A 12085-nucleotide genomic window follows, 5' to 3' on the forward strand; every position below is an offset into this window, starting at 1 on the left:
GATAGAAAGAACTTAAACAGGAACATTGGTAAAAATAACAGGCACAGGGGAAAGAGAGACCAAAAATCCAGGCCAGGGAAATAACCAGTGCTGAGCAACATAGCCAGTTCTAGCCGTCCTTGAGAAGAAAAGAGGTGGAGCAGGCACCCACACTGACTCCTTCGTTCCCCTGCAGAGCTATAATGGGAAAAGCAGGGGGCGCCGTTTGCACCCCTCACTGCCAAAGTGTGCAGTGCAGAGCGAAGGGCCGTACCTCCGAAGTAGGAGCCGTCCGAAAGCTTCATGCCCATGTTGCCCTTGGTCAGCACGCTCACCACGCCGTGCTGGATGAAGTACATCTTCTTGCCGATGGTGCCCTCGCGGATGATGTAGTCCCCCGGCTGGAAGACCTCGAAGCGCAGCTTGGTCAGCATGGCCGTGACGAAGTTGGGGTCGGCGTTGGCGAAGAGGGGCATGGACGCCACCAGTTTCCGGCAGTTGAAATTGACAATTTCCTGGGAAGAGAGGAAGGACACGCCCCCCTGAGCCTGCTTCCCTGTGTTTGCTTTTGAAAATCAACCGGCTACCCTCCTCCACGCTTGCCATCACCAATCCCTAATCAGCTCACCTCACTGCCACTGCCAGCAGAGCCAAACTGTAACTGTTCGCAAGTCCCCTACAACCTCTTTTCTCCCCTGCACTTTGTCTCCAATTCGACAGTATCAGAACATGTTTCTGATGCCCGTGTCCCTGCTGCGCATTACAAATAATTCACGTTTTTGTCCAATAGGACCTGCGGTCGCAGGAGAAGGGCTGTAGCATCAATAGCCAGTGGAGCAGAGTCACTGACTCTGGCAGGCATGCACTGAACTTCATGTTTGATATCCTGTGTGATGGATGGTGAACACGGAGATTCGGAGGCCCAGAGATTCTGTGTCAGTGACACAGCCATGGTCTGAACCAGGAACAACCAAGTTGGCATCTTCTCCGCTTTGCAGCAGGAACTGGATCTCCTGCTGGCCCCACAATCCTGTTGCAGATGCAGGGTGTTGTCATAGTCTTTATGCAACACTGTGGGAGGTCCTGGTCAGAGCAATGTAAATCAGAGCTAAGTATAGGCCAAACAGCAGACGTGCTTGTAACCATGCCAGCTTAGCCTGGCCAGCTCCTGTCTCACCTCGCGGAGTGGCTCGTTCAGCTCCCCCAGAATGCTCTCCTCATCAAACATCTTGCCCTGGTATCTGTGCTCATAGTAGTCGTGGATCTTCTGCCGGAAGTCCGCGGGCAGCTTGTGGAAGGACATGTACTGCTCCACTTGTTTGTACTGCCAGGGACAGACAGAGAGAGGGAGAGAGGGGGGGGAGGAGGAGACATGGGGGGTCAGTCAGGCAGAGATCTGACAGCTTTAACACGCTGTGCGTCCGGGCAGCACCAGAATCCTGCACAGCCTGTTCCAGCCTGAAACAAAACAGATGAGAAAATGGACTTCTGGTGCTACAAATATTGTTGAATAGTAGCGCACTGTCTGTCAAAACATAGAAAAAATGCATTTTCTGCGTGCAACCCTGCTTCATGTTTAAAGCTTTCTGTGGAAAATACCTCGTAGGCACGGGGGGCGATGGTCTGATTCAACCAGCTGTGAGGCTGGTCACGCACAAGAAATGCAGCTCCAGTTACTTATACCTCCATTAAAGCCTGAAAGCCACAAAGAGATCTTCAGAGCTGTGTCTCTGAATAGCATCCAGCAGTGTTGTCACTGGTATCCATGGGTAAGCTTCTGCCTGAAGGTACGGGATGATATAAAAAGACGCTCTTTGAAAAAAGAACACTGACCTATTTATGGCCGCTGCTTGAAAAAATAAAAAAGGGGGATGTGGTAGCATAGCTGTTGTAGCAACGCTGCTAAAACTTTGTCAGCGCCTTCTGTGTTAATCTTCTGTTTCCAGGGCTGCGAGTGCACTGTACCTTGTAAATGTAGCAACACATCAAGTGACAGGTGGTTTAAAGTAGCGCTCTGTTTAAAGAAAGGGAGCAGGCATTGAAATTCAGGGTGACGGCTTTCTGTCAGCTGTGCGGCTGAGCCGTGGGACTGAACGAGGGAGCGTTTCAGCCCCAGGGCAGCATTCACACTAGGAATAAACGCCGTCTGAAAAGGAAGTCAAAGTAAAAACTGAAATAATACTGAAACTTAAAAAAACACTGGCACCCTGCATCTCAGTCTCCAGGCCTCCTGGGTGCCAGCTCTGGGCACCTCCAGACTGACCGAAAGCCTGTTCAAGCATTTAGTTTGTGAAGTATGTAGGGGGGCTGTTTTGATCCATTTCCCATTGTACCCCAGTGCTGGCTGGTGGGCCACCTAGAGAGATTCAGGTTTGCGTGAACACCGGTGGCAATCTTTTTAATACATCAGAAAAAAACAGCAAAAAAGTCACAGCGAAGGGCCATCACCGTGCTCCTCAGGTCCTGCATGGATTAAAACCCCCCTGAACACCAGCAAGAGTCCAATCTAACCTCACCTGCATGTCATCAGGACAAAAACCACAGTCCCTGGTGCAACCACACACAGACACTGGGAATTAAACACAGGATCCTGCTTAGCAAAGTGGTTAAACACCAGGGGCACTAATGAGAAAGTGCTCACATGTGGCATTACAGTGTAGTTTGGCAGCAGCTCGTCGTCTGACCGGAAGGCGTTCAGGGGGTGGTCAGGTCAGCCCAGTCCATCACTGGAGTACAGCTCCCCTCTCTTGTAGACAGTTTTACAGCTCGCTGTCTCGGGAAGGCTGGGAGTATCGCTCAGGATACCAGTCCTCCTGGTTTCTCCCTTTTCTCCCCCTGCCTTCTGGTCAGCGTTATAGGAGCAAAAAGACACGAACTTCCAGATTCAGAGACAGTTTCTACCCACAAGCTGTCAGATTACTGAACTCTACCCCCGCCACTGACTCACACTGATGTTTTTTAAGTTGTATGTTATTTAATTTGTTGTTACTGCTGTTCCATGTATAGGTTTTTGGCGATTCCTTTAATGTCTTTGTATTGGAGCAGACATGCAAATAAGCATGTCATTGCACTTGTGCATATGACAGTAAACTGAACTGATAAACTGAACTGAACTGCAAAACCAGACCCAATAATTAAATCTATCCAAACCGAACATAGATCAACTAATGTTTTCAACTGGGAAAAATAATTCTACGATGTGCAGAAAATATGAAACTGATTGAACTATGAATGGTGGTATAAATACCTACATCCAGACTCTTTCTTTGCCTGTGTCTCTGGGCTTCTACCATCTGGCTTCTCTAAAGCCCCCCTTAATTCCATTGCTGAAGCAGTTCCTCCACCCCCTGAGCTGCTAATCAAGGGGGTCAGCCCTCAGGGGCAAAATGGGTCCCCTCTTACATGCGAAGTGCTTTTGGATGAAAATAAAAGCAGCAAAGAATTATTAGTATTATAATGGACAGGTAATGTAAGCATAAACTCAAAAAAGGTAAGCTACCCAGCTGAGGTGCTGAAGCCGATACCCTGGTTTCATTCACTGAACAGCTGGATGTGATCCTGGGATCAATGAGCTACTAACTCCCAAACAGGCTAGATGGGATGAAAATGCCCCCTTCTTGTATTCTAATCGTTTTTGTGCTCTCATGACAAGTCCTGCTCTACTTTTACAGAACGAAATATGCTTTTGAAGCTGCTAAACCACATTTCATATTTTTTCTAGTGTATTGAAATAAGTCGGGCTATTATTACTTTAATAACTAGAAAAATGCATTTTCTTGGCATTATAAAACTAAACATTCCAGAACATCCCATATCATTGCCACACACACACACTTACAGACAAAACACACATCTGCCCACGAGCTAATGGGGGTAAAGATTAGCGAGCTGGGCCAAGTATGATACCAGTTCAACCTCCCTGTGACCTTCATCAGTGATTCGAGAAACAATTAAAATAAAACTGCATATTGGACAGATGGATGGATGCATGCATTCTAATTCTGCAGAGCTTAGCTGAATAATTTACAGGCCACATGGGCTGGTAATGGTGTTCCTATGAGCTCTCTGCAGAGATCCAGTAATTCTCCCTAATTCTGGAAACCAGTTACATAACCAGACAGATCTGTTCTGCAGGGCAGGGTCTCTGCTATATCCTGTAGGACCAGTGGAGCTGGTGAGCTGTGACTCACCACTGCAGCACAACACAGTGGCTAGTGGATCACGCCACACAACGCAGGGTCAGAGGTCATTCTAGGAACTATCCAGAAGGCTGTTGTTGTTGCCAATTTTAATCCCTTCAAACAACCAGTTTCCTCCAGCTGGAATTTCCTGCACCTTAACTAGCAGAGCCTCTGCTTTCTTGCTCCGATAGCTGTGTACCCCAGTTGTGGACCTCCCTGATCATACAGCCCAATTTACCACGTGCAATCAGAGCAAAGCAATAGGTGGTCTTAGACATGAAACTAGGTCAAAAAGCCCGAATCAACATGCAAACTTGACAGGGGCAAACTTTAGCAAGGGAGCTGAATTGCACCCTCACAAGGAAGTGAGATAAAAACAACCATCTAAGGCACGCTGACACAAAACAGATTTGACAAGTAGGAAGTCAAACGTTCTGTTGCTCACATACAGAGGGACTGAGCTCGCTGCAGGAATGGGCTGTCTGGGACTGTGAGGCGAAACAAGGAGTCGCGAATGAGCTCTGACCACAGTGCCCTGAGCATCAGGGTTCAGCTCTGCATTGGAGAAGGTTTGTGCCAGTGTGTGCATGACAGGGGGGGTGGGGATCAATATGACTTGCTAAACAGGAAGCTGGCTCCCCTTGCTGCTCTTTAATCTTTTAAAGACTCATCTTTAAGACTCCTGCATGTCAATGACTTCCGAGAAATCACATCAGGAACAGATAAACGTTGCTTCTACAGGCAGGCGAAACAAGGGGTTAACTGGCCCTCAGGTCATTCACTGGTGCTCCTGTAATGAGCTCCCCAGAGACCAAGTGCCAAAGCCTTGCCCCTTTCTGCCTGGCAGTAGTTTCTCAGCACTCACCCACTATGTTCAGTGTGTCTGACAAGTTTGTAAACAGCACAAGGATGCACACCACACTCCCACTGCACAGCAGGGTGATCCATTTCAGCATCTGTAAGCGTAAATGTTTGCTGACATTAATAAGATTGGACGTAATAAGTCAACACCACACGCAGAAGCTTCCATGTTTGTACATTGGTGGCAGCAGTTGTGCATGGAAGGACAAAAATCTTTTTTTTTTTAACTTTGGTGATAGTTTTATCCAAAGCACTTTACAGCTGTGCCTGTGCAAAGTATATATTTACCGATGGACATTTTGCTGGAGCAATCTGAGTGAGGCACCATGCTCAGAGGCAGAACCTCAGCTACTGGACCAAGTCCAGACCTCTAACCACAACTCCAGAACTCCATGGGACTTCATCTGAGCTCCACATACACTAGCTTCAAACAGGTGCAAGGCACTCTGGGCTCCGTAACCAAAGTCTTGCTAACATCAGCTCTGCAGGATTCTCACGGCCAGACTGCCCCTACCACGTGGGAGAGTTCCCAGATCTACATCAGGATCGTTTTAAACCCAGGAATGAAACTACCGCTGCTTATTCTTGCTGTCAGATTTCAGGCCAGCCCTTGTGATTAAGGACACATCAATCTTTCAAAAAGTGTATTTTCGGCTCCTGCACTCTGAGCAGAGAGATCCACAACCCATTGTCTCGGTGCTCCAGGATGCTCATTTGCCTTTGAAACTATGCAGATGTATAATTTATTGGCTCATCCTGAACTGGAACCTCCCTTGCTACAGCTCATTACAGTAGAGAGTCGGACATATTTAATACTGTGCTGTGCAGATCTCACAGCATAATAGGGTGACAGGTCCCCGGCTTCACCTAATTGTGAGGCTCTTAGCAGCCAGGAAGACAAAAACGTTCCACCCTTATGAATAACACATTATGCATGTTATGAATAGCCTCCTTAATATGCATGCCAAAATGGAAACAAAACAGAAAAAAACACATTTCGTTCTTCTTTTATTTCCTTTCTTGGCCTTATTTGTCATTAAATATCAAATAGGAACTGAATCATTCTTAATTTCTAGGTACGATGGGAGCTCTCATTCTCTCTTAGCCACCTGCTTTTAAAGATGGAGTACCACACTGGTGCAATGAGTGGTTAGTTGACCAGTAGGTGGCGCTCTTCCAGCAGCACTAGAAATTCCAAACCAACGCCCCAGTATGGAGACAGGAGACACTGTGATGTAGGAGGTGCCATCCTTCAGATGAGATGTTAAACAGACTAATTAGTCATTAAAAATTAGTCCCAGGCCACCATTTATAAGAGTTGGGGTGTTAACCCTGGTGTCCTAGCTAAATTCCACTCAGGTCTTGCGCAATTTTGACGTTACACTTCAATAGTGGATGCTGTATGTGTTTTTGGATCCTTTGGGGGAAAAAAAGTGTTACACAAATCCAGTTGATTATTATTTATGTGATTGTGGAGAATATCACCTTTCCCTGCTGTACTGTAATTAGAGCCCTACATTCAGCCAGCAGCAGATGTGAGATTGAAGTTTAATCAATGTTTAGATGTAAAAAACAACTGAAAGCACCAGGCTTCAGTACAAGAAGACAGCTAATCCCGAAAGATTAAACTGCTTGACTCTTGGAGGAAACCACTGAAAAGGCCTAACCCTTGCTTCTCATGGTTAGTTAAGAATCTAATTTACAGCCACACGGTTTCTTGCTGCTGCTAAGAGTGCTTCCTGGTGCGTCACAGAATGATGCATATGAAGGTCAGGCATTGCGAATCGTCACGTGTCATCAGGGAACACAGTCCTCTGTCACTGCAGCTGCAAAACTCCAAATAGGGTTAAGAGAGACCATTTACCTTAATTACCTGCTCATCAACCCACTCCGCATAGCCAGTTAATCCAATCCCCTTTAGGAAATAATCTGAATTAATCCTAATCTTAATTGATTGCAATGTGTCAATGTTTTTCGGCACAAAAAAGTTTAAGTGGCCTTTATCACTCAGACCAGGTCAGAACAGGGCTTCGCGGTTTTTAGTGATGTTTGTCCCTTTTAATAATCAACTTTAAAACTAGCAGTATCCGCTAACATCTGATCTGTATCAGTGATGTGGGTATCTGATTAACAGACCCACATCACTGTGAGTGAAACCTCAGGCTAATGAAAAGAGACACCAAAACCGTAGCTCCTTAGCTCGTCTCTTACCCAGTTTGCAGTGAGTTTCAACACATCATTCCAAACTGATCTAATCAAATCAGCTTTTTTCTCCTGTACTGTTACACTATCTTATGGCCAGGGTGGGGTTTGCAGATGGTGTGTTGCAGAGTGAAGACCAGCAACCAATTCTCCTCTCCATTACATAACAGAATAGCAGTATTTGAGGGAACTTTCTTACACATTCAAACCTAAAGCAGAAGGATTGTTGTAAAACAGAGAGGAGAGTCATGTAAATTTGTTAAAATGGAGTGATGAATTGGAAGGGACGAATACAGATGGAAACACCTTTAGATCTGGCCCGGGTATCGACTCCTTAAAGGTGATGAGAACAATTGTGGCCGGGAAGCGATTTGCAATGAACAGGATTGACATAAACTTACAAACAGCAAAGGCTATTTTGAAAGAAACAGGCTCTGGTAAACAAGAAGATTCAGGCAGTAGCTGCAGCGCCCTCAAGCTGTCAGACAGGGAACAGCCCCTCTCTGTCCACTGCCAGCTCAACACCGTACATGCCAGTGGATGTCTGTGGACGCACAGCACAGAATCTCCGTGCTCGGAGGCAGATGTTGAGTTTGGGAAGCAGATACGATTACACCCATCTTTATCACTCCCACCTGCACATTCGGAAAGAGAATATTCCAGCCTGCCCACCATAAGGCCTACGTGATGTAGGCATAGGAGTTCTATTTTCATCCATCCATCTTCTAACTCATCCTAGCGTTAATCCTGCATCAGCAGGGTCCGCCTGTCGGCGGAAACACCCTGGGATTTTTAATGACCACAGAGAGTCAGGACCTCGGTTTTACGTCTCATCCAAAAGACAGCGGCTGTTTACAGTATAGTGTCCCCGTCACTATACTGGGGCATTAGGACCCACATGGACTGCAGGGCGAGCGCCCCCTGCTGGCCTCACTAACACCTCTTCCAGCAGCAACCTTAGTTTTTCCCAGGAGTCTCCCATCCAGGTACTGACCAGGCTCAGACCTGCTGGGCTCCAATGTGGCTGCCAGCTGGGAGCTGCAGGGTGACATGGCTGCTGGTCATCCAGCTTCTAACTGGTTTATTCAATACAGATAGAGTCTGGAGTCTGGAGTCTATCCTGGCAAGCAACGGGCGCAAGGCAGGACACAGCCTGGATGGGACACCAGTCCATCGCAGGACACACACACAAACACGCACAAGGCCAAATTTCCCATGAGTCACTTAACCTACCAGTACTTTTATTTTACTTTATTAGTAGGATTATGCAGTGCTGCAATGTTGCATTTACTGTATATGAAATAATTGTATTACTATGCCTTGGGCTTTTAGTGTAGTTTTACACAAAAAGCGCAGTGACATCTCTCTGTCTGTGTGGGGAGAAGCAGGCAGTTAGTGAAGGGCGGAGGGGGTGTTGACAGTCTTCAATGTGTTGCAATGTTTTCGAAGAGTAATAGCAAAGGAGCGTACTGAATAAACAGTTACAGCCCTGGAATAAATCAAAGTGATATGTGGGAAGACCAGGGAAGACAAATTGCTGTGGCACTGTGGCAGCAAATATTTAACAGTATCATTTAGCAGAAATAACTCTGGCTATACTGTATCTGCACTGGAAGGCAACAGTGTTTCATAGCTCTGGCCACAATTACAACTGTGGTGATACAACTGGGGTGGAGTGGTGGCACTGTGGCTAAAGATCTGCGCCTGTGGTTGGAAGGTTGCTGGTTCAAATCCCGCAGCCAGCAGAGGACTCCTACTCCATTGGGCCCCTGAGCAAGGCCCTTAACCCCAGCTGCTCCAGGGGTGCCGTACAATGGCTGACCCTGTGCTCTCTCCCTGTGTGTGTGTCTCATGGAGAGCAAGCTTTGGTATGTGAAAAGACAATACCTAATGCAAGAAATTGTAAAGGGTTAATAAAGTGATATTATTATTATTATTATTATTATTATAATATAACTGGGTGCCTTGGAGAAAGAGCCATGTGATCTCCCTCCCTGTGATCCAACCCTTAGAAGCTGATGAATACATTAACTTCTCTTTCCATTTGGGTATTGGCTCTTAAAACTGCACAGACATCATATCCGCCTTCTTATTGGATGATACTGGTCTGGTCTTCCCTTATGTGCCATTTAATCTTCTTTTTGTCAGCTGTTTTTGCAGTGGGTGTGCTGACCGAACTTTCCAAGGTACGTCTGATAAGAGTTCAGATTGCACAGTACTGTATATCACAAACCCCAGACTGACCAGGACCTGTTCAGTGAAAATATGCTATGCTTCATTTTATTTTCTAAGTTGAACTTTTCTGCAAATAATATTTGCACATGTCAGGAATACTTACCAGCAATTCCATGCAACATTCACCAATCCGAACATTTGTCAGCACATTTCACTAAAGCTCACTTTAATGAACACTTTTCTCTTACAGAACAAAGATGCAATAAAGATAGCATGTAATTAGAGGAACTCTGAAGTAGTTCCAGTTCACAGCAGACATGCCTGACTGTACAACACGAGTGACACTGCAGTACACCTTACATAAGAGTACAGCCCAAGACAACTTGATCATTGAAAAGTCAATCCAGGTCATTTTTAATACATTTTTCGCATCGACTTCTGGGATATCTGTTATGGGAGGGCTGCAGGTCTTGAAAGGGTTAATTACAGATGAGTTCAAGTGGTCAGCAGCTAGCAACAACTGTGAGCCCGATCACATCTCAGTTCAAACTAACGGGTCTGAATACCACCCAGCCCCGTCCTGTGCAGGACGAACTGAATTATTAAAAAGCAATTTTCTTCACTGCACGACTAATGAGAGAGGAGAACAGCAAATGCTTTCACTTCGGAAGCTCTCCCAGATACTTTACAAGGAACAGTGAGACCCAGAAAAAATGAAGGAAAGGAAAAACAAGTTGGTTTTAGGTAACTACAGAACTCACAAAACCCAAAATAATGTTGTGGAAAGGCTGTGCACTCAATGAGGACCAGAATATAGAGGGTATAGCCAGTTTATGTTTTATATTGGAAACTAAGGGTTTGACAGATAAAGATCAGTCACTAAATTTCCCAAGGTAGGCTACAGCACAGATGTGTTTTGTACAAATTCTAAATAACATAGATCCAGCCTGGGGCATCAGATGATCCTTTTGTTAAAAGAGCAGTCATTGCTACTCCCAAAATCTCTTTATTCACAGGGCTGTAGTAGAAGCATTTTCCTACTTTCTACTTACGCCAGCAGCCATATCACCCTGCAACTCCCAGCTGGCAGCCCCATTGGAGCTCAGCAGGTGTGAACCTGGTCAGTACCTGGATGGGAGACCTCCTGGGGAAAACCTAAGGTTGCTGCTGGAAGAGGTGTTAGTAGGGCCAGCAGGGGGGTGCTCACCCTGGGGTCTATGTGGGTTCTGAGGTCCTGACTCTCTATGGTCATTAAAATCCCAGGGTGTTTTTCGATAAGAGTAGGGGTGTAACCCCTGTGTCCCAGCCAAATTTCCCCCCCTGGCCTTTACCAGTCATGGCCTCCTAATAATCCCCATCTCTGAACTGGCTTCATCACTGAGAGCTGGTGTGTGGGGAGCGGACTGGCGCATCATCCAGGTGGGGCTGCACACTGGTGGTGGTGGAGGGGATCCCCATTAGCTGTAAAGTGCTTTGAGTGGAGTGTCCAGAACAGCGCTATAGAAGTGTGAGGAATTATTATTATTACTTTTTTTCCACAGGGATAAACACCAACTCTCCCTTTTATAAGGGAGAACAGAATCAAACAGCCGAGGAAACAGAGACTCTGAGGACCACACCTGACACAGTACTCCCAAACCCACACTGATGAAGAATGAGAGGCCTGGCACTGCCACCTACCTTCTCCTGGTACTGGCGCCGCGAGGAGTCGAGTGACTGGATGAGCGCGGTGGCGTGGCCGATGAACATGGCGTAGCAGGTGGCGCCCACAATCATGCTCAGCATGGTGAGCCAGATATCCGACATGCTCTCTGGGGCCTGACGCCCGTATCCAATACACAGCATGTGACTCATGGCCTTGAAGAGGGCGAAGGAGTACAGCTCACTCCACGTGTTGTTCTGGGGAGAGAGGACAGGGAACAGGGAGCCTTAAACCACGCAGACCCAGACTCTTCCTCCATTAGCCTTGAGGAGAGATATGATTCACAGAGGCTTTGTAATGACTAATGGCCACCACAGGAACACCCCCTGAATGTGGCTGACTCTTCCTCAGAGTTCTGATCACGGTCTCATCAATACTATCTGAGACTTTTTCGTGCTCACCTTGAAAAAACTAAATATAAGATTAAACTAATCATCTGGCAAATGAACTGGTTGGTTGGGTTGGTTGGGTTGGTTGGTTGGTGGGGTGGTGAGGTAGTTATTTGATTGAGTTGGGTTGGTTGGTTGGTGGGGTGGTCGGGTGTTTAGTTGGGTTGTGGGGTGGTAGGGTGGTTGGTTGGGTGGTGGGATGGTTAGTTGGCTTGGTTGGTTGGTTGGTGGGGTGACTGGTTGGTCGGGTGGTGAGTTGGCTTGGTTGGTTGCGTGGAGCAGTGGTTGGGTGGCAGGATGGATGGTTGGGTGGGTGGTGGGGTGGTTAGTTGTGTTAGTTGGTTGGTTGGGTGGTGGGGTGGTTAGTTGGGTTGGTTGGTTGGGTGGTGGGGTGGTTAGTTGCGTTGGTTGGGTGGGTAATACAGTTTTTTGCCTTCTGATATGCAAATGCTAAAAAGCTATTACAGCCCTCCCTCTGGATGGAAGAGCAGTCAAGAGGGAAAGGCTTAAAAACAACTGCAAAACAAAGGTGTTGTGCGGAACAGACGAGCTGGGGAAGGATCTGCACAACAGCAGAGGTGTCAGCCCTGAGCCGA

The 12085-nt window shown here is 46.8% G+C and overlaps 1 protein-coding gene across 1 annotated transcript in view; it reads right to left on the reverse strand.

Annotated features, from left to right (window-relative positions):
- The window catches only part of hcn2b (hyperpolarization activated cyclic nucleotide-gated potassium channel 2b), a 41873-nt gene that overhangs the window by 6812 nt on the left and 22976 nt on the right, over positions 1-12085 (reverse strand). Inside the window, exons 4-6 of the mRNA XM_088907781.1 lie at positions 11079-11297; positions 1157-1303; positions 254-494 (exon numbers count right to left, since the gene is read on the reverse strand). Coding sequence (XP_088763907.1) covers positions 254-494; positions 1157-1303; positions 11079-11297 — 607 coding nt within the window. The remainder of the gene's footprint in view (positions 1-253; positions 495-1156; positions 1304-11078; positions 11298-12085) is intronic.

This window comes from Atractosteus spatula, chromosome 28 (genome assembly GCF_055471065.1).
Source record: "Atractosteus spatula isolate fAtrSpa1 chromosome 28, fAtrSpa1.hap1, whole genome shotgun sequence".
NCBI classification, from domain to species: Eukaryota; Metazoa; Chordata; class Actinopteri; order Semionotiformes; family Lepisosteidae; genus Atractosteus; species Atractosteus spatula.